Genomic DNA, 23,672 nt, shown 5'->3' with positions numbered 1-23,672 from the left:
TTTTTATTAATGTTACTGGTAGTGATGTTGTTTGAGAGAGACAAAAGACCAAACTGGTAAGCATTGTCCTGTTAAATCTAAAAGGATTGGCTATAAATTATTCAAAACTACATTGATTCCAGTGTCTTTGTTTACCAGGCTGGTGTACAGCCGAGGAAAATATGATTATATTTCTACACCTAAAAAGACAGTTCAGAGACTATGAAAAGAGCTTCTTGAAGTAAAGTAATACTTCCCCCGCTTTACTGAATTTGTAATTAAAAGGCAGCAAATTAATTGCACATTCATATACCAAGTTGATTTTGACCAAAGACTCAAGTCCCCTCAGCCTTCTAACTATACTTAAAAGCCTGCCATTATGTTCATTGGTTATGTGTGAATTAAAGATTTAATATCTGAGCAAAATATAATTTTTTAAGCTGGAAGATGTCTACATTATGCAGTGACTTGATCTCCATCTGTCCTTATGCATCCCTCCTTCTGTCTGAATGTCTGAACCCTTTTAAAGCTAGAACTTGCTGTTTTTTCGTGTTGTCCAATCTATAATATTTTTGACAATTCAAATACACATTCTATACTGCTACTTCTTTAGAATTGTGGTAGCAATAAAGATCTGATTTTGTCTTCTCTGTATTTCAAATAATATTTTGAAGTGAGGTTCCCTTTTGCATGTAAGTTGTCTCTTCTGCTCCCCATGGTTTGTTAATACAGTATTTTATGAGGGAAAAGAAACTGCTGTAACTCCTATAAAGATAGTAGTGGCCTTGCAAAATGAGAAGCATAAGATAGAATAATTAACGTCATTATGTATGTTTGTGTCTTTGAGCTGCCTGTCAGCTTAAGTCGATCTCATTAATTTTATAGGCAATCAATTTGTGTAACACTAAAATGGCATCTTATTACTATAAAGACACTGGATAAAATCCATTGTTGATCCTAACTATAGCAGACTTACTAAATCAAATTTTAAACAATACGTTAACAGTTGTGTGAATCATTTTGATTCAATGGATCTACTTTAATTGCAGGTAACAATTACATATAGCTGCTTGAAAGTACAGTAGAGTCTCGCTTATCCAACTTTCGCTTATCCAACGTCCTGGATTATCCAGCACAGCCTGCCTTTTAGTAATCAATGTTTTTGTAGTCAGTGTTTTCAATACATTGCTATATTTTGGTGCTAAATTAATAAATACAGTAATTACTGCATAACATTACTGTGTATTGAACTGCTTTTTCTGTCAATTTGTTGTAAAACATGATGTTTTGGTCCTTAATTTGTAAAATCATAACACAGTTTGATGTTTAATAGGCTTTTCCTTAATCCCTTCTTATTATCCAACATTTTCACTTATCCAATGTTTTGCCGGCCCGTTTATGTTGGACTCTACTGTAGCATGAAAGAATATGTAAATTTGACTGAAAAAATAACTATATATGTGAATGTGGAAATATTTCTTTTAGATGTATGGATTGTGCTTTATTTTGCATTGTTTAGGCAGAACTTTTCATCTTTCAAATTATTTTAGGTAATTCTAAATTGCTCTGCATTACCCTGTCTCTTACATTTGCTGAGTAGTCCCAAGGAATCTGTTCGGAAAGAAGCATGTTGGACAGTTTCCAATATTACTGCAGGAAATAGAGCCCAAATACAGGTAAAATGTTTGTACTTCCTGTCCTTCATAGTTCAGCATTGTGGTGCTACTTCTGTTCGTACATGTTGAAGAGATTGGCAAAGTGAGGGCTTCAAGTGGGAACAAGCCATCTTTTGTGTACCTGAAACTTCTCTGTTAATGTGAAATGTAAAAAAAATCAACATCTTCGTGTTATTAAATCATCTTTGCAGTAAAGGTATTGAAGTACCAAAGAACTTGGTTTGATTTATACATCACTATGGCACCACTTCTGGCCCTTTGAAACATCCGTTCAATAAATGGCAACAGTGGCAGCTCTGTTATGCCTTTCAGGTTTGGGGGTGTTTCTTTCAGGCTTTCCCAGCATGAACTAAGTCAGAGACTTCCTACAGCTATGCCCAGGCTGGGAGACCATACTTTCATCCTGTTACTAGCTGGCCTGTATTGCAGTTATTCCTCTATGACCTGTGAGAGCTGGCTTATCTTGTACTGTGCTTTGTAAGGATGAGATGGTAAAGTGTGTTGTGTTTAATGGCTTTTGATGGCTCAGTTAAAACTCAGCAGTCAGCAAAGTGGTTTCTTATAGTTTTACGAAGTTCTTTCATAGTTCCAAAATGGAACCAATATATTATGGCTAAGGCTTCTGTTAGTTCTGCACCAAGGCATGAAGGAAAACATTTGATACCCCATTGTCTATTTTGGCACTAGCCTTTACTGCAGAGTCAGCTGTCTTCTACTCATAGGTCCATAAAGCCCATTTTGAATTTTTCAGATTCCTTAGAGAAGTAACCACTTGCTGATCTTATTTCACTATTTTCAGGAATATTGTTTCTTTTTTTGTAATAACTTCGAAAATTTACATTTCAGTTAAGGTTGGTTGACCTAAATTAGATTTTAGTGTTGTTTACATTTCTTTTCCCCTCCTAGGCTGTTATAGATGCAAATATATTTCCAGTGTTGATTGAAATTCTTCAGAAAGCTGAATTTCGTACTATAAAGGAAGCAGCATGGGCCATCACTAACGCAACGTCTGGGGGGACTCCTGAACAAATTAGGTAATAAATTGAAATTGGTTAATAGGTATTATGCTAGTGAAGATACTGAGTTTTTTTTTCATTTACTAAGCTAGTTTTTTTTAAGTTGCTTCAGTCAGTAGCCAGCCAGTTAAAAATCTTCTAGACTGGTGACTGTAGTACTACAGATGGTAGTTCTCAGTGATGATGTAGAGAGATGAAAGCTCAATGCATTATGTGCTTATACCTTTGTCCTACTGAAATATTAAGAAGTTCAGTGGGCACACTGTAAATTCAGGTCAATTCTAGTTCTTTTTTCTTGCCTAGCTCGCACTTCTACTGTATTCTATAAATCAGTGTTTCTCAAAATGCTCCCTCCAGGTGTTTTGGACTTACCAGCTGTTAGGAATTGTGGGAGCTGAAGTCCATAACATCTGGAGAAGCACAGTTTGAAAAACTCTACTATAAGTCATTGCATTCTGCATACTTGCAAGACATCCTCCTGTCAAGTGGTTCCTGATTAGCTAGGATCACACAATACCTGGGAGGGAAAACTGGTATCAGAAAAGTAGCAAAGAAAAGGATCAAAATGGGGCTTGGATTAAATGAGTGTATGTTGATAAGATGTCTTTCTGCCTTCTTTTCTCCCATTCTTTCAAAGTTACTTGGTTGCGTTAGGTTGTACCAAGCCTCTTTGTGATCTTCTGACTGTGATGGATTCTAAAATAGTCCAGGTGGCCTTAAATGGACTGGAAAACATTCTACGACATGGAGAACAAGAATCCAAGCAAAACGGAATTGGTGTTAATCCTTACTGTGCTCGTATAGAGGAAGCATATGGTAAGAAGCTCTGTTATTTATGTAAATTGATATTGTGAAATGCTACTATGTACCAAAATCTTAAGTTACTGTTGTAGCACAAGAATTGTTCTTGTTTAGAAATAGGTCTGAGATCTCAATCAAGCCCCATTAAACACACAGTGAAGGTTACTTATGAATAAATATGTATAACATTAAGTTGTTAGGCTTCTAATGTGTTACTAGAGGGAAAATGTTCTACATTTATGGCCCAAAATTAATTTTAAATAACATAAGAAAGTCCCTGCTCTGTTTGCCTTTTCCAAATTGTGGTATTACTTGGTAGAATCTGCAAAGGTTTATTCATACAGATGTTATAGTGATGCTTCGTTGGTATTTGCTATTGGGTGATAGAACTGCAGGCAGAAGGAAGTCTGTCTCTGAATTTAGAAGCATTGCTAAACTGGAGTGTTCTGAGCCATTATGTTTTGTAAGGACTGCTAATTTACTAAAAGACTCTGAAATTCTTTATTGGCTTATATGGGAACTCATGTGTGACTGACATAATACAGTGAGAAGACTTACTGGCCCAAGCCAGAATTTTAGATTGCTGAGACCTGGTTCAGCACTGTTTCACACCCCCCCCCCCCCCGGCCAACTTTTGTTCCAAGGAAAGCTGTGGAGCCAGTACGGCTATTGTAAAAGAAGCTATTTCTAGCGCACCCCCTAGGAGCAGTCTAGGAAGCACATAGCAGCCCTCCCAGTAGAAAAGTTTGACATGGAGTTGCAAGTTTGTTTATTCCACAGTTGATTAGACAGTCCCCCCTTTCCTGCCTGATAACTGGAGAAGGAAAAAGGAATGTAACATACCTGCAGGGATCTAGTTTGGACCTCTGCAGTTCCAAAGGCTGGTTGCTACTTTTAGCGAAGTGTGACAGCAAGCGCCAGTGTGTTCATTGTCATTCATAAAAACGTGAAAGCCTTGTGATTCTAAGCACTCTTAATAGTTCAGATTTAAGAATTTTGCTATTTTTGGTGGCTGAGTTTTCATTCATTTTCTTATTATGCAAGCAGCCATTAAAGCTTTAGTTAGATTGATATTTTGTATTCAAAGAAATTTAAAAAAACAAAAACCACAATCCTCTTGAGTAATCTGGCTAACATTGCTAGAATTTTTTTTGGCAGAAGTCAGTTATGGATTGAAGCCTAGAGTCCAACATATAGAAAAGAATATATTTGGTATTTCTTCCTATGTCTTTTTTTTGTGGGGTAAGAGCTATAGTACAGCCAATTCAATGCATTATTACTTGTTCCTGATTGAGTACAGATTTTAAATTGCATACGTTCTCTCATTAATTCAGGACTAGATAAAATTGAAATCCTTCAAAGTCATGAAAACCAAGAAATCTACCAAAAAGCTTTCGATTTGATTGAACATTATTTTGGCGTGGAAGAGGAGGATGCAAATATTGTACCACAAGTGGATGAAAATGAGCAGCAGTTTCTGTTTCAGCAACAGGAGGCTCCAATGGAAGGATTCCAGTTGTAGCTGGCCAGCCTCGGGAAAGGAGGGAAGGTTTTCCTGAAGACAGATAAGGAAGCAGCTCCTGCACTTCTGTATTTTCATTCTTCTTATATGTGCATTTCCATTGTCATGTGTTCAAAAATACTGACTAATCACAGCTAAAAAATGTTACAAAGCTTGAAGAAATGACCTCAGTCAGACATTAGTGCATCATTATGCATACACAACTGTTGATACTTTGAATTTTGGCAGTAGGGTTCATGAGCCCACTAAAACTACCTCTTTACCAAGGAGCAAAAAAAAAAAATAGACATTTCAGAATTGAAGGGTAATGCATATGAGCTCCTAGTAAACGCTAAACATAGAATGTGAAAATTATTTATTTAAATAGTGAAAGTATAGTTTTATGCGTGAAATTTTGCGATACACTGTTGAAATATATTTATATTTAAAAGCATAACACATTGGGGTGCACTTGTACACGCCATAACATTAAAATATAGACAAAACATTTTTCCGCTGTGTGAAAAGTGATGGTTGCTAGTTCAGATTTATAATTTATGTAGAGCCTTGCTGCAAAAGTATACTAGGAAGGATCCTTCTCCCTCTTTATTTCTTCAGCAGTATTGCAAATGAGGTTGCCACCTTTTCCGTTAGCCATTGTAGCTGTGCCTTTGACAGTAATTTCATTTGCAGTAAGAGAATTATGTTCAAGTTGCAAACGTGTGGTTTTTCTGTGTCAGACTGCTGTGAAAGGCACAAGAGCTGCTGTTTTCCCTGGTCTGTTGCAAACCAGATTATGAATTGAGGGATGTGTTTACGATTTTGTAGTGACCATTTGATTCTTGTGAGGGCAATGGAAGATTTCTATAATTGCATGCCAAGGACTGTGAGTAGAGATTTCTATGTTTAACTTAAATGCATCAAAGTGTGTAAAATTGCAATATCCCACTTTCTTGAAACACTGATGATTGGTTTTATTCATGCAGTTCCTGTATTCAGTTTTGACCAAATACATTAGGCATTGCAACTGACTTTGGCTGCAGGATTTGTCTTTTAAAAAAACCAAGCAAACTTTATTTGAAACAGGTTACTAAGGCATTTCTTGCTCTGACTTTATAATAGTACTGAATTGAGAAAATATTTTTCCTGATAATTCTAGGAAAAAGGAAATGATTTTGTTGTATATACTGTAGTAAGGTCTTGTATAGAGTTATCTTTGATAATGTATGCAAAATGTTTAAGTTTATATAATGTTCAGAATTTTTTTAAGGCCACATTGTTGCTCCTTTTTTAACCTAACATTGTTTTCCCTTCTTCCCCCATTTTTTGGTAGCACAATTAATGTACTCTGATTAATTTTGCTTACCAGAAATGTCTTGAGTTGTGTAACTTTTTAAAAAAGTTGTGTGTAATAGTAGCAGGTTTTTTGCCTTTTTCATAGTATTGTACAGCTATTAAAAACCGATGCACTCTGAAATCTTTGAAAGGAGCAAATTATCTTGTATCTGCAAACAAGTTCAAAATTACTGATTTTTGAAATCTCAGAGCTGTGCAAGCCTGTTCTAGTGTAGAGAAGAGAGGCACAGCTGGCAATGTGCTGGTGAATCCTGGATATTATAATACATAATCCAATATATTCCCAGTGCCAGATCAGCACAAGGAGAATAGATCAGCAACAAGGGAATGAGCTCCCAATCAGAGTTCAGAGGTTGCCTGATTCAGCCTCAAACGAGTTGTGACTGGAAGGCCCTTGCTTTGTATATTCAGCTGTGAAACATGGGCTTAGTTTTTACAAAAGTGTCATAAGAGCAGCTTTTAGTTTTCCACAAACTAAACTTTATGAAGTTCAGGCTTGACTTTGAAGGATGAATAGTGAACTGTAGCTTATGCATTAATAAATAGGGAAATATAACTAAGGAAAATGCATCCTCAATTTCTGGCAGTTAGATATTTCTTAGAGTGAAGGAATACACAAAAGCACAGTGGATTACATAACCCTCAGTGTGTTAAGCATTCCCCACCCTCCTTATTTATTTATATATTGTGGTAATACATGCTTTACCTCTTACTAATAGGTTTTATGTAGTTCCCTCCAAGATATACCTTGAAGAAAATTATAATGATCAGAATGATTTTAATAGAACAAAAACATTCAGGGTTGACAGGGTATTCCATTGTTGTTTTAGAGAAATTACCAGTTGTGCCTGCTCTTCGTTTGACTATCTAATGAGTGATGATATCTAAATATTTTCATTTGAGAGAAATCCAAGCATTAGTTGTACAGGCAGTCCTCGAGTTACAAACATCCGACTTATAGTTAACGCATAGTTAAGGACAGGTGTGAGACAACAGGAAGTGAGATAAATCTCCCTCAGAAACGAAATTCAGTCCCGAAAAGAGTTATCATGGGGGAAAAAGGGGTCTCAGTTGAAGCTTTCCAACCAATCCTTGTTTCCATAAGCCATTTTTGGATAAGCTTTAGTAAAACATCAAAAAGAAGTAGAATTTTTAAAGTATGTAAACATTCTGAATGGTATCTTCGGTACCATGAAAATGAAAGCTTCAGAATGCTCATTCTGTTTCTTAGAATGTAATGTTGGTGTGGTTACTTTTTCATTTCAAGAACAGTATTTGATTTACATTCAAATAACATATAAAATTGAGAAGACTTGCACGCTTATAGAAACAGGTTTCTCTTCTTAATATTAATGGCATCACAATCTGTATAGGAGTCTACAGCAAAGTAATGAAGACCAAGCTAGATATTTGGGGATTTTTTAAAAAAGTTTTAGAGTGTTCAACTTAATTCATGTTTTCCTAGCACAGGTTGTAAGATTCTTACATAATTGCCTGCACATGACATGACTTTAATCTATGCAATCATGCCAAGTATGTATTTCCGATACAAAACCATGCTGAGCTTTTTTTCCCCAAACAGGTTTACATTCAGAAAACATTTTTAGATGGGTTAATGTCTTAAAAGAAAACAATTACTTTTACATTATCTGACTTGCTTTTATTTGCTTGAGCCTTATTTATACGTTGAAGCCCCTTACATTTATTTGGAAAATAAAATACATCTTATGAAACTAACAAAAGATTGGCATATACTTTAAGAATGGTTATTACTTATTTTTGTTGTGTTTGCAAATGATTCTCTGTAATTTGTTGCATTTGAAGGCTTTAACTAAACAAATCTACAAATATGAACAGTATGCAATATTAAGGAATGTTATTACTTCAAATATAACAACTGTTACAATACAAAACTAATAAAGGCATTTTACAAAAGTGTGGCATGTGTCTTCTCAATTTATTACTTACAGTATGTCTTCAGAAGTAATGCAGTTTTTGAAATGGAATTGAATAAAAGGTGTAAAGTATTTGAAACACCATTTATTTTTTTAAAAAATCCCACTTTCTAGTGTTGCATGCAGTTAGTACAGGAGTGTTTGTAAAAAATAAATCCTCCATATTCTCATAACATAGAAGGAACTTTGCTCATAGATGATTTTGGTACAACCCAGACAGATTAATGTGGGGCAATGACCCTGGAAAATCCAGGGCATTTTGTTTACCTGATACTTTACAAACATTTGCTTGAATTATAGTAGAAAATAGAACTGGCTTGCATGTGTTCTGCTTTGTTTCAGAAATTGAATAGTTCTTCATCTTTGTTAAAACACATATTTCCATTTTTCACTCTGAAGATCTAATACCACCTGTCTGTTCTATCAAGACTCACTTTATCAGTTATACTAGATGTTCTTTGCCCCACTAATATATTCATAGTTATTAACGAATCAGATTGTGTCAGATAGCAGATGAAGTCTGTTTATTTGCTACTTGTGACATGGAAACATCCTCTCTCGCTAGTGCAAATGAAGGTTGCTAGTAATAAATTGAATTTAATTTCTCCTTATCCTTTTCACCAGGGGTAGAATTTCATCCATTTTGCTGGAAAACATTCCTTCTTCCAAGCACACTTCCAATTTCAACAGCATACATGACTATTTAGTCTTTGTCTCTGCCTCTGATGCAGCTTCTTGACGCCATTTGGCTTTTTTTGCTAAGTTCCAGCTTGTAAGGGACTCGTGGCGTTCAACAGCCTGTAAAAATGGAGCAACCACTTCAGTCACACAGTTTGATTTCAAAGCTAAGAGTGGCTAGATGGCATTATTCTACACACAATGCCATTCTGTGGTAATGTTCCTAGTGTTGCATCCTTGAAAAGATTAAGGGGATAGATTTGTCAATATATAGGGTCAGTGTTGTACAGTAGTTAAAAGAGTCGGAGGAAGATGGGGTCAAAATTGTAGAAAACACACTTTAGGATTGCTGCTCTCCAGCTAAAGAAATGTGAGGATAACTGGAAAAGACAATTCATGGTCTCTGAACTCTTTGAAAACAGTATTGTACACAAAATGCACAAACAAATGGTGAGCCTACTAACTTGCTTTGCCTTGAAAATATATTTCCTTATATTCTAGGAAATCCTAAGGTAAGTTGTCACTAGCAAATGTCCCATAGTCTCTCCATCAACCTCTCCAGGTGTTGGATTGCAACTCCCAGCATTCCTCACCATCAGCTATATTGATTGTCCTATAGGAGCCCAATGACATCTAGAAGACGGAGATTAAAAATGCATCTGTGACTCCATAGCATTTTGCCACAGCAGTTTAAGTGTCAAACTGCATTAAATCTATTATGTTTATACACCGCCTTTTCTCTCCACTAAGAAGACTTGAAGTGGCTTCTCTTCTATAGGGTTGATGCACCCTTAGATGGCCCTTTATTGTGTTAAGGACTGAAGAAGGGCTAGTTCAATTCCTCTGCTGAAGGGAAGCAGTTTGGTCAGATCAGTACACCTGAAACACAGTTGGGAAAACATCCTTTTTAGGATTACAACTTGAGAATGCCTTATTATGGGCAGTGGCCACATTTGCTAGGAAGTTGTGAAAGGTCTAATCCAAACCAGTAACTTTCCTCAGCTCTGGCCATAATACTGCTTACTTTAAGATGTGAATCCTGTGCTGTCTGTGCTTGGAAAAAATAAAATGTATAGATCACAACTTTCAAAATTCCCCCACCAGCATGGAGAGGAAGTCACCATGAAGCAGTACGTACTCTTTTAGCCGAGACGATCACTGCAAAGCAACCCACAATTGTAAGGCCAATCATGATGTAACAAGCCTTGACTCGAGCTTTGTTCCTTGCAGCATCCAGCATCTCTGGCCTGTAATAAAAATATGATTGGGCCCATTTTAGTTGAGATAGCTTGGCAGGGTTTCAATGTACTTGCTTAAAGCAGAAATACAATATGCATCTGAATGATATCTTCATTTGTTTTAGGCTTTTGATAACCATGTTAGGCTTAAAAACTGCCTTGAAGTCATTTCCAACTTAAGATCACAGGGTTTTCTTGCCAAGATTTCTTCAATGGCAGATTGCCTTTGTCATCTTCTAAGTTCCCATGGCTGAGTGAGGATTCAAACCCTGGCCTTGGAAATCATAGTGCAATATTCAAATTGTTATACCACTCTGACTCTCTAGCTTAAAACAGTATTTTAGCTCACAGCAAACTTTTTTGGAGCATGAGCATATTGACCAGAATTCTCTATTATATAAATGTATGTATATTTAGCCAATGTGAGTAGATCAATAGGTACCGCTCAAGCGAGAAGGTAACGGCGCTCCATGCAGTCATGCTGGTCACATGACCTTGGAGGTGTCTACAGACAACGCCGGCTCTTCGGCTTAGAAATTGAGATGACTACCAACCCCCAGAGTCAGACATGACGACTTAACGTCAGGGGAAACCTTTACCTTTACTTTACTTTATATTTAGCTATGAATTATAGCAACCATAAGGTAAATCTAGGCAATTTTTATTCAGAGGTGGTGGACTACTTTCAAATGTTTCTTACTGAAATTCGGCATACAAGACAGTGGGTACTCTATTGTTTAGGTCACATTCTCAAAGTTTTGGTTTTGTAGTCTTCTATCCTTTTCATTACCTCAAAAATGCAAATTCAGAAAGAATACTGAGACAGAAGAATCAAAGTTTCTCTCTTACACAGGTAAGGAAATTAGGCAGCTGGAGTTCACAGCATTAGGACTTAATGCGTTTAGACATGAACAAATCTAAACCAGGCAAAGCACATTAAACCAATTAATCTGGAAGTCACTCGAAGTAAGTGAAACAAAACATTGAGGTTGTTGGCTTAAGTCTGCTAATGATATTTCATGACACACTAATTAGAACAGATCTGACGCCACAGATCAGTACTTTTAACCAGAGAAACAGCAAGCTGCAAAACAGACCTTATCATCCCTTGTAATTTTTTTGCTGAGTGTAGGATCTGCCAAGTCCCAGGGGAACTCAGGCAGGGATGTTCAAGGGTTTCCAATATTCAACAGTGGAATTTAAATTTAATTAAATGTTTATAATATAATTTATTTTAATCATTCAATGAAAAGACAATTCAATAATACCATAGAGGAACAGAAAATCTATCCCATTGTACAGTGCTCAGCCTCTTCGCCCTAATCTTTATCTCTTTCCATTGCCTCCCATTTAGATCTCAACTCAGCCTTACTCCTGTCATAGCTGCATTTTGCTTCCAAGGTACAACGAGCAAGGCTTGTTTGATTGTGGAAAACGAGATGCATCCCCCTTCCCTTTTCATTGGTTAGATTTTACGCCAACATCTTTTTGGCCTAATAAATCCCTGGGAAAGCTCAGTTTGCTTAGCCAATCTTATGGGAAAGAGATGTAAGCTTCTTTGCCTCCTCCTTCAGATTTCTCAGCCAATCCCCCTTCTTCCCCTCCAAAATCCATTGACAGAATCAAACAATTATTCTGTCTGTCTGCCTCTTATTCTATACATGAAGATCTCAGGCAGTTCCGTTTAAAGACAATACATAACAATACTAATAATTTAAAATACTAAAAATGTATGAAATCTTTTCACTTAAAACCAGATAAAACAATTTAAAGGAATGCCAACTATGGCACTTTTGCAAATTGAATACAATTCATTTGCTCCTAAGGGCTTTAATCAAATAGAAGCCTTTTTGTAAACAGTGTCACAGTATATGCATCACTAGAACATATAAATATTGTTCACTCAGAAGATAAGCACAGTTCTTTCTGTTTGTGAATGTCCCTATATATTTTAAAAAGAAATCTCTTTGGACAAAATTTGAAGATAAGGCAAACAAATATTCCACACGATTGACCCATTCCATCACCCTTACCACACAATGGGATTTCCCCAGAGATGTTTGCACTAGCAATCAGAAATGCAAATTATCTTCCAATGACATATAAGTGACATATAAGAAAAGGTATATAAGTGAAGCAAGTCATACGCTATACCAAACTGATGTCTTACGTACTTGGAGAAGCACATCTGCAACATATTTCAGAACTATTTTGATTCTGCTGTAATTCCAAATTCCTTTTTTTAATATGTTTTTTATTGTAAACACAGATAGAGTAATATCAAAATCCATCACCATTTCAATATACATTTCAAATTATATATTCTTAATAACATTATCCTTGCTAATTCCACCTTTATCTCCCACTTGTGTCTATTCGTTTTTCACCCCCTCCCCCCACTCTCTGGGAACAGTACTTTCTTTCATTCAGATATTATTTTAATTGATCAATCTGGAACTCCCTCCCCAGGGAGATTAAGTTAGCTCCCTCTCTATCCTCCTTCAGGAAACAACTTAAGATCTGGATGTTTTGGTTGGCCTTTGGTGAGACAACCATTGGATAATTTGCCCTAGATGGTATAATACCCCTACCCTGTATTTTAAGGTAAAGGTAAAGGTTTTCCCCTGACGTTAAGTCCAGTCATGACTGACTCTGGGGGTTGGTGCTCATCTCCATTTCTAAGCCGAAGAGCCGGCATTGTCCATAGACACCTCCAAGGTCATGTGGCCGGCATGACTGCATGGAGCGCCGTTACCTACCCGCCGGAGCGGTACCTATTGATCTACTCACATTTCCATGTTTTCAAACTGCTAGGTTGGCAGGAGCTGGGGCTAACAGCGGGCACTCAGGGATTTGAACCTGGCACCTGTATTTATTAGATCCTTATTATCTATGCACATTAACTTATCATTTTATTCTTGTATAGCTGCTTCATTCTCTTCACCGATGTAGTCGACAGAATTGTGCCTGGTGGTTGACTGATATTATTAACTGTTATAATACTCCTGTTTTATATTGTATTACTGTTTTTATCTTTTATACTGTGAATTACATTTATGTTGTTGTCTCTCTGCTTAATTATGTTGGTTGGGCTTCACCCCATGTAAGCCGCTCCAAGTCCCTGTGGGGAGATGGTGGCGGGGTGTGGAGAAGTCATAGTTATTATGTTTAATTTTAACTGTTAGAGTATGTATTTGTGTTTAGTTGACACAGTAGCTGAAACAGAAGCCATCTTGTTTCAATCCACAGTAGTGCTGTTACCAAGAAGATGGAGCTGGCTAGCTCAACAGAGGGAGAAGTGGGCGGAGCCACAAAAAGGAAAAAGGGGGAGTTTTAAAAGAAGCCAGGAGTGCGTGGCTGGAGGCTTTTCAGTCAAGAAGGGCTGAGGAGACAGGCCTGGCCAAAATCTTTAGTCAAGGCAGACTAAAGGGAGCCTAGTCAAGATGTCTAGTTGGGAAGGACTAGTGATCAGGAATTTGATCGGTAGTAGATCAAATTAAAGGCTTTTATTGTAGTTGGGACATTGTTCACTAAGGAGCTCAGCTGAGGTTAGAGTTCGCTACAATTTATATCATCAGTAGGAGAATGAGAGTGGAATTACACCAGAGACTACTGTTGTGGTGGTTATAAGAGTTATTAAACCACTTGTTTATCTAAAGTTCCATAAGTAAATCAATCAACCTGCAACCATAAGCTTTGTACGCAATAAACTTGTTTTTTTTGTTAACAACTGATTCATTTCATCTCATCTGTGTCTGTGGAGCCAAATTTCGTCGGTGATAATTCAAAAGCCTCACGTTGGTGGCAGTTACCTTAATAAATCACCTAATTGGGGAAGAGTAATAGTCACAGTTACCTCAGAAAGGGAACAACAACACAGAAATCCCTAACTACAGAGACAGAGGCTGGGATCTTGATATAAAGATCACCCCCTGTAATCCTTCCCCTCATATAAAGGTGATATATATATAATCTAGAGGGATTAAAAGATTCAATAATCCCCTCAGCAGTGGAAACAGCATTTACAATTTGCTTTGACACCATTACAATTGGCTTGAGTCTTCCCAATTGGCTTTAGCACCATCACAATTGGTGGCAGCGTCGGGATTGAGTCTTCGTAATTAGATTTAACCATCCCAATTGAAGTATAAATAAAATTATTATTATTATTATTATTATTATTATTATTATTATTATTATTATGTTCTTTATATTTTCTTTGTCTATTGACTTTATCTATCAATCTTCCCCATTTCAGATCCCAGTTCTTTTTGATTCGGCCTGATGTATATTTGGTTCTCCTTTCAAGGATGTAATCCTAAAGCATAAAATCAGCTAAGTAGCCATACCATTTTTTAACTTCCTACTTTCTTAACTCTTTCCAACCCAAGGCAACAGTTGCTTGAGAGGCAACTATCATGTATTTTATAATTTCCCCCAATCCTTAGTGTTTTCATTCTTGTCTAATATCTGGGTGAAGAATTCTTTATTTTTCAATACCATTTGTGACCTATTAAATCTTCCATTTCCTTCTTTACCTTGTTATAAAATTTTGTACTTTTCTCACCACAAATGCATATATGAGCCAATTTTTCCACATCTATGCCAACACAATTTTGTGATTGATTTAGTTATATGAGCTAATTTATTTGGGGTTCTATACCATTTAGTCAGTATTTTCCTTTGTGTTTCTCTAATCCTTATGTGCTCGAATTTTATTGAATTGATCCAGTATTCAATGTCTGAGTCATTGATATTCAAGTCCCCTTTCCATATCTCAGCCAATGTTTGTTTCAATTCATATTGTTTTTGACTATTTTCTTATATATAAAACCCATCAGGCCTTTCTCCTTTTCTAATTTCCACTTTAAAATTTGATCAAAATCTGTTTCTGACCTTCCTTTTTCTTCCAATTCATAATCTTTTGTTTCAGTCAATTCCAAAGAAGCCAGTTACTTTGACCACAATTGTCTTTTATCGTTTCTCAATCCTTAATTGTCCCATCTGGGTTTAGGAGGTCTAATATCAATTTCATTCCATTTTGTTGTAAATTTGTTATTACTTTACCAAATATCTGGTCCTTCTTATTATCTAAAAGCCCTATTGGAAGTATATCTACTTTATGTATTGGTAAGTTACCTTGCCAATTTTTCCAGCACTCCATGGATGAGATCATTGGTACTCCTTTGATTTCTTTTAGAGTTTTATTGTCCACCCATCCTCTTAAACACAGGCAATTATGCCATCCGTTCATTGTTTTTTCATTTCTGACCCATCTTTTTGAGTCATCAAAATCTAATTCTAACAATCTTGTTAATTGGCAGGCTTCAAAATAGTCTTGTAGATTAGGTGCCCTCCATCCCCCATTTTGTTCTGGGGAGTAAAATACTGAATTTGCAATTCTATTTTTATTTCCTGTAGTTTGGGAGTCTGAACTTATTTTACTTTATCTCAGTCTGAAAAGCATCAAGACCGCCTCTTATAGATGGCCATTTCAAGCCATTTCCAATTTACAAAGATCCTAAGGCAACTCTAGCATCTTTCTTAGCAAACTTTGTTCAGAAAATGTTTACATTTGGCTTCCTTCAATGATGAGAGTGTAACTTGCCCAAGATCACAGTGAGTTTCCATGGCCAAGCAAAGACTTAACCCTGGTCTCCAGAGACATACTCCAGTGCTAAAACCACTACACCACATTGACTCATCATCATTATCCTGCACCAAGGCCTGGACATTTGGTTCACAGATACCAAAAACTTCTAGGAAGTTATTGTTCACTGAGAAACTAGTTTGTCCTTTTGGAATGTAAATCTATTACAGGCAAGAACAAATGATTTTCCAATTTTTCTTGCTGCAGGAAAAAAATATAAAAAACTGGGCAGCTTTTGAAGACTATCCACAATTCAGGAAACAAAAAGGATGCTTGTACAGAAAGCATCCTTTTCCATGCAGAAAAATATTTCCTTATAGATAAAATAGAATTTTCTGCCAGAAATATTAATTCCTCAGCGAGGGGGCGGGTATAATTAACTACCTGATTTTCACGGTATTTGAGGAGAAAATAAGAGTAGGGACAGTGAATCTGTGACCTTCTATGTATTGGAGCACCTCAATATAGTGCTTCTGTCTGCTGGTGTCTAAATGGGGCACCCATGAAACCAGAAAGGAGGAGGTAAAGTGACAGCCTCCTTCTTGCTTATCATGCAGGTGTCTCATTCTGACATCAGCAGATGTGGTTGTGAGCACCAGCTAATGGCAGGGTGTTCCTTGGCCATCAGGAAGCCAGGATGTTGATACAGGGATGACCCATTATCTTCTTGTGTGCTGGTTAGGAATGGTGCTGCTGCTGTTGATTTGGACAGTGAATTGGGTCAAAACAGACCTGATCCACATTTGAGATCCACATATGTGGGACTGATCAGGGGAAATTGTTGGGATCATAAGGAAATATGATGTATATATTCAGTTTCATCATATTTATTTATTGTACAAGTGTCTTATTTTAACTTTCTATATAGCATGTAATCAAGTCCTATCAAGCCTTGTTGTTTGGTTTGGTATTGCGATATGGCCTAAGGGCTAATCAATAGTATTTATTACAAATTTATAACCTGATTCTGTGGTCCAGATAACTGCAAAACCCACAGATATGCTAGAATTTTCTGTAAACTCCAGAGCATTCCCTGAATTTGCTTAAAGTGGAGCAAGGTTATAGCAATAAGGGCAAATGACTTGGGAAACTTCCTTATAGTCATCATGTGCCATGGAGGCAATCTGTACTGGATTTGATGTGAGTTTATTTGTGTAGATAAGCTCTCAGAGGAGTTTTATATAAACTACATAGTAATAATAATTGGATACAGTTTTAACAGTCATTGTTTTGTCTTCTAGTGTCTTGGGATTTGTAATTTGATGCGGGAAATAATTCTCTGTGGAAGAGCTCTAGCACTGTCATTCTCATAAAAGGTTCACACAGCTGTGCTCTTGTCCTGATGGTACTGAGACAGCAAATTCCAAATTCTTGTTTCAAAAGACATTTGCTGCTAAACAACTTTTTTTCTTTATTGGGGTGTGGATGATCAAAACACTTAAATTAGGACAGCACAGACCAATTTTATGCATGACATCTAGTAATAAATGGAATTGAGTCTGTCCATAAAAATACAAGTGGTATAACTCTCACTGGTTTTGTTAGGAAAGAAACCCTATTTAACTTTTTTTAAGGTCATGGGAAATACTGTGCTAGAACCATTTTTGTTGTTTAAGTTCAGAATGTTACAGATGATGATCTTCTCGTGCAAACAGGAACACAAAGAGACAAAACAAATACAGTTCTCTTCAGTTAGGAATGAGCAACAGCAAATGTTACAAGAGTTTAGAACATTTTTGTAATGTTTAACTACAGGATAGAAACATTTTTTTTCAAGGAAATTAATGATGGAATTGATGATTAGTACATGAATACAGGTCCTAGAGATGCAATGTACTGATATTCTCAGGCATCAGAAACTCAGTTATATCTGTCTTTAAGCTAACATGCAGATGGCTTACCTGGCACTGTTTCCTACTCTTCCTTTAATCCAGTGGTTCTCAACCTGGGGTCTCCAGATGTTTTTGGCCTTCAACTCCCAGAAATCATAACAGGATTTCTGGGAGTTGTAGGCCAAAAACATCTGGGGACCCCAGGTTGAGTACCACTGTTTAACCCTTTTGTCTTTTGATTTGCAAGGCTGGAAAGCTTGTCATCCTCCAGATATTGCTGCATTACAACTCCTATCAGTCAGTGAAAGTTGCAGTTCAACAGTATCAAATGGGCTATATTTGTTCCACAACCTGCTGCTATTCAGAAGTGACAGGTAATGGGGACAGCTTTGAAATTACAGTTATATGACAATGGGACATTCTGATACTATTATTCCAACTAACTAGAAACCAGTAGAGATTATCTTGTGCATCTCATATGGTTCTGGAGCTCAAGGCATTCTGAAGAAGAAACTTTGCTTTTCCCATTTTATAGAAGGCACACCATTTTACTATGCCCTTGTATATAATGGGAGTTGAGGATCCACTGGCTTTGTTATCCATGTAGCATCCTGGAACCAAACCTCTAGTAGATAACAAGGATCCACTGTAAACAATGGGCACTCATGCTAAAAAAAGCAGAGTAAAAGGATGGTTCCATTGTGCTTTAGTGTATCATTGCTAAATTGCTCCATGCTTTGTGTAAATATATATTTGGCTTTTACTCTGTATTCAAAATAACATTTCTTATCTGCAAAACTGTTCTAGTATACTATATTATCATTATGAAAGTAATCAATTGCCTCTACAGAACATGAAGTGTGATAGAGGAAACCTAAACATTATCTTAAGCGTTGGGTTGATCAAAGCAGCCATAGATGTTTGCTAGTTGTTTTTTTCTCTCCACAAACTCATACACATTTACTTCTTTCTTTTTTTAAAAAAAAGATTGCCATTGTTTTTAATGTCTGTTTTGATTTAATTCCTTCTCTCCCACCCCAACAAAACTTTAAATGTGCAGTCAAACATCAACATCCTGTCTTTCTCTGAGTGAAACTTACATTTTCCTTATGGGTATCTGGAGAGCTATGTGTTGCAATCCCAGTTGTTGTTTTTATTATTTTGTTGTAAGGAACTATTAGTACATGGAGATTTTTAATCTCCCCCTTGCACTCTGAGATACACACACACATACACATATGCACAAACCTTGGGGTGCATCTACAAAGGAGAAACATAGGTTGGCATCCTACATGACTGTGTAGTGTAATAGTTCAACATGCAGAGCTAAGCTACAGTGGCCATTCCCGGATCCCATGACTTAATGAAGAGTTCCCCCCCCCCCCCCCGGGCCATTCCAAGGACTTTAAGAAGGTACTGGGCAAACATCTGGCTGTGGCTCTGTAGTTCAAAACCTTTGGGCCTCCAGGTGTTTTGGACTTCAACTCCCAGAAATCCCAGTCATCTTATCAGCTGTTAGGAATTGTGGGAGCTGAAGTCCAAAACACCTGGAGGCCTAAAGGTTGGGAACCACTGCTGTAGCCAATTGCAAAATGGCTACAGGACACAGCCAGGTGTTTGTCCAGTTGAGGTCCTCTTGATGTCCTAGCAGATGATGTAATCATTTTTAGTCTGGCTACAAGGATATAGCTAAACGGTTTTCTAACCTTCACACCCTGCTTTCCACCAGGTACTGAATAAAAAGGACAGGCTTGCAGCAACTCTGTAGTAACACCAATGAAGGGGATTTGATTACTGTACAGAAAGGAAGAAAATATCAAGTCAAGTGCAGGTGGACTTATGCTTACCTATGTCACTAACAGAATGCCAGTCATAGTGTGACTCAAGAATAAAAGCCAACAATTGTCTTGGTCTTTAATCTATGCGCTCTTAGTCTTAACTCCAAAGATGCATCTTCTAGAAATGCTGAGCAGTTTGCCATTCTGAACTTTAAGAAATAAACCTGATTCAAGTTGTCAGTTCGAATTAGAGCAGACCTATTTAAATCAACTATTGTATGTTAAGTCAACACTTGCAATCTGTAATCCATTTCATTCAATAAACTGACTCTAGCTGAGACTAGCAATTGGATTTAGGCCACAGGTCACGTGTTTGTGTGCATGTGTTTCTTACTATTCAAAAACAGTTCCTAACAAAACAGGACACTATCTTGTACAGAGTTAATTGAATAAAAAGTTAATTGTGTAGAGGAGTGGAGTGGGGGCAGACATGTTTGAGAGCGGCAAGTAAATCCTGACACAGATGTAACATTTAAACTTTGTAAACAATTTTGCTTCAATAGCACTCCATGATTTTCTTGACCTTCTTAGTTGTAGGATATTAGTCAGGTACTTATATTTTTCAGCATGGTCTTTCTTCACTTTTCTCCTGCTCGGTTCTTTTTCTCCCTCTCCCCATGGCTTCAACTCCCTTTCTTCAACAAAATCTCCAAAATCTCCGTCAGGGGTGCTTTGAATGAGATTTTCCTGCTTCTTGCAGGGGGTTGGACTGGATGGCCCATGAGGTCTCTTCCAACTCTATGATTCTATGATTCTATGATTCTGTGATTTTCTTCCCCAGTTATGTTGGTTATTTTCTAACATTTCTTTTTAAAATTGATATTCTAGTGTCTACTCTTGCCTCCAAATTGAATCTCAAGACTTACAGAAATAAGTGAGACAAGTGACTTGAGCTAGTGAGATAGCACTGCTTCCTCAGTAAAAGCGTTTGATTCATTGTTTTCCTCCTAATTTTGAAAAAAAAATACAATCATGATAAATTTTAAATGTGGTGGCTGTTTCTCCCCTAATTAGCATCTACTGCTGGATAAAATGAAATACTTACGGGATCCTCAGAGGAATCTCATCTTCTCTCTTGAAGCGCCCAGTCCACAGAAGAATTTTCTTGTCAAACGTGGAAGGTTTGTGGCCACCGGGCACTTTGTACGTCTTCTCAGCTTAAAGATCCAGTAGACAAAGCATCACATCAGTTTGTGTACTGAGAGTAGTGGAGGAAAGGGGAAGGTTTAGGGTTAATGTTGCAGCATCAAAGTGTAGTCCTACTTCTCCTCTTTGTTTATACTCCTTAGACTGCACTTAGGGTTGCAAGGCTGAAAACTGGAGTTGGCTCCTGAACCGTCTATGGTTGTGCAGAAGACGGCATTTCAGAATGTTTTACTTTTTATGCTATTTAAGATTAAGCACTATGAAATGTACAGCAGCCCCTTCATTTTTTCCTCAGGTCAGTGGTGTTAGTGTGTGTGTGCAACCACACCAGGTGACACCATCAGATGGGCACACACCAAAATGACTGTCTATAGAATTATTGTACAATGTTTTACTAGCAGATATTTTTATTCAAATATTCCTGCACAACAACACTTTTCTCAAGCTCAGCTTACATGCACTGTATTAATATGCCTACAAGGGTAATGCTCTCTATTATTTCTTACTTTTTGATCCTTCAAATGTGCATGTGCTCTGATCACAGCTATCACTACTAGCTAATTAATTACAATGATACCTTTAATCATGTGGTTTTCTCTGCATGTGCTACAAGCATGAACTCTTATTTTGTTTCTGTTAGGGATTTTTTAAATAGTGTCCAATTTGGTCAGTTTGGTGGGCATTTTAGCTACAATATTGTGGTATGGGAGGTCCATTTAAGTGACTCTAACCCTAGTGATGCCACTGATTCCCACAACATCAACATAGGTGGCAATATGGCAACAAGGGTAAAATAACTATGTATGTTGCAACAACAGGATGGATGGATTGCTGCCAAACCTGCTTCTGGAAGGGGAAAAAGCTGATCTACTCCCAAACGGACAGGTAACTCCCAGGGCAGCTTTTTTCTAGAGATGGTGACAGCTTTCTCTGCTCCCCACATTATATAACCCTTCTCAAAGTGCTTTAATTTCATACTGGATCACTACAACAGTGTAGGAACCACTAGGATTCTGTCTTTGTTGGGAAATGTTGTGAAATCTTTAGGACAAAAATAATTTCACTTTCTAAGTGACTAACATCTATTATCTGTTGTGATTAATCTAGAAATAGAACTTTTTGGCTGTCATCTACCAAATATTTTCAGCAAACATGGCAGGGGGACTTAAATCATACTCACAGCCCCAAACACAGTGAACTCATTAGTTAAGACCTTTTAATTTAGGCAGGTTTTTGCCTGATAAATTATATGACATAAAGTATTTTAATAGGATGGTGTTTTTAATTTGTTTTATTTTAAAGTGTTTTAATTTGGGTTCTTTCAACCTAATGGGGTTTTTTGTGAAGGCCAAATCTTTATATCACTATTTTTTTTTGAATGTACCATGTTTTTAGTGTTTAGTACCTGCTTTAGATCCTGTGTAAGGAGGAGGGGGATATACATTTTAAAATAGACATCAGTCAATGGAATGTATTTAGGTGCTAGTTTGTCATTCAATAGTTGATTCAGTATGACTACTTTAGTTGTGAATAAGCAAAGAAATTCATGCTTGAGAGTCATAATCAATGTAATAAAGTTTTCTTGAGTTCTGAATTAAACTGTAAGTCAAATAACATGGCAAGAAAACCACCCCAGTGATTGGCTTTTTCTCCCCAGAACAGAATTACAGACATTGGTTCACAATTTCAAACCTTATAATAGAAGGTAACTTTGTCCCTTAAAATGAGTTGTATATTAATGTGGTAAATGGCAAGGGATTTGGGGAGCTGTCATCCAAAACATTTGGAAGATCAGTTCCCCACTTCTGATCATGTTATTGTGTGCCAACTTATGGTGACTCTAAGGCAACTCTATCACAGACGTTTCTTGGTGAGATTTGTTCAGAAATGGGGTGCTTTTGTCTTCCTCTGAAGGTAAGAAAGTGCAACTTGCCTGTGACTTGCTCTGCAAAACCAGGACACAATTCCCTGCTCAGCCATGGAAACTCACTGGGAGATCTTGGGCAAGGTACACTGGCTTAGCCTTAGTAAAAAGAAATAGCAAGCCCCACTATAAAAAAAAATCTTGCCAAGAAGCCCTGTGGTAGGTTCACCTAAGGGTCCCCATAAGATGAAAACAACTTGAAGACACACAGCAAAAACAAATAAGAAAACATATTTTGGAATTAGGTGGTAGGTAGTGGATTGCTCCTGAGGGTCATGCTTGATAAACCTAAACTTTGAAAAGTTTCTTATGGGAGTATGATAGCTTCCAGAACAGCCCTCTGTTTGCCCAAGTTGAGGGGGGGGGGAGTTGTATCCACTAGCTCTACGGCAGACATGGGTGGCATTTGGGAGAAGATGTGTTGTCGAAGGCTTTCATGGCCGGGATCACAGGGTTGTTGTATGTTTTCCGGGCTGTATGGCCATGTTCCAGAAGTATTTTCTCCTGACGTTTCGCCCACATCTATGGCAGGCATCTCCAAATCAAGGGAGGTCCCCTCTTTTCCTCTTTCTTTCAAAAAAAAATTCTTTCAAGCTACTCACCTGAGTTCTTTGGGTTTGAGTTTTGTCCAGTACAGAATAGTGATGTGGGACCCAGGCTTCTGTGTACAAGAGGAGGCCATCGTGGAGGAAAGTCAAGTTGCCCTTCAGCCAGGAGGCGCCCAAACTGGAGACGGATACGTGCCCCACTTGCAGCCAGCATGGCAGGAGCAGCGTTGGGTGCCAAAGAACAGTAAGTAAACCCACAGCCAACTGGTGTTCAAACTGCAGAAGGTTATATCTTCCAGCCCTGCACTTTTCTGCCTCTATTGACTGTGTCTGCCTTTCCAGGCCTGGGAACAGCAACAGCTCTTTCCAGTTGCCTTGATCATTTGCCAGCCTTTTCCCTCACTCCCCCTTCTTGTCTGGGTCTCCTCCTCCTTGTAAATTTATTAAACCACACATCTTTCCTAGGCCACCAGAGGCCTGATCTCTTATGATTTCCTTTCAGCCACCCTTATTCCCAGTTCACAAACTGAAACA

At 37.4% G+C, this 23,672-nt stretch overlaps 2 protein-coding genes across 2 annotated transcripts in view; one reads left to right on the top strand and one right to left on the bottom strand.

Annotated features, from left to right (window-relative positions):
- The window catches only part of kpna5 (karyopherin subunit alpha 5), a 24,466-nt gene extending 16,199 nt beyond the window's left edge, over positions 1-8,267 (top strand). Inside the window, exons 11-14 of the mRNA XM_008120419.3 lie at positions 1,530-1,655; positions 2,562-2,689; positions 3,309-3,487; positions 4,807-8,267. Coding sequence (XP_008118626.1) covers positions 1,530-1,655; positions 2,562-2,689; positions 3,309-3,487; positions 4,807-4,994 — 621 coding nt within the window. The 3' untranslated portion in view covers positions 4,995-8,267. The remainder of the gene's footprint in view (positions 1-1,529; positions 1,656-2,561; positions 2,690-3,308; positions 3,488-4,806) is intronic.
- On the bottom strand, positions 7,968-23,672 carry fam162b (family with sequence similarity 162 member B). The gene is made up of 4 exons (XM_003215569.4): positions 23,193-23,672; positions 20,566-20,677; positions 10,101-10,209; positions 7,968-9,082 (listed from the first exon to the last, which is right to left on the bottom strand). The coding sequence occupies exons 1-4, from the start codon at positions 23,350-23,352 to the stop codon at positions 8,984-8,986; spliced, it is 480 nt and encodes a 159-aa protein (XP_003215617.1). The 5' UTR covers positions 23,353-23,672; the 3' UTR covers positions 7,968-8,983.

Source organism: Anolis carolinensis, chromosome 1, assembly GCF_035594765.1.
Source record: "Anolis carolinensis isolate JA03-04 chromosome 1, rAnoCar3.1.pri, whole genome shotgun sequence".
In the NCBI taxonomy this organism is placed as follows: domain Eukaryota; kingdom Metazoa; phylum Chordata; class Lepidosauria; order Squamata; family Dactyloidae; genus Anolis; species Anolis carolinensis.
This window is presented reverse-complemented; position numbering and strand designations above follow the sequence as displayed.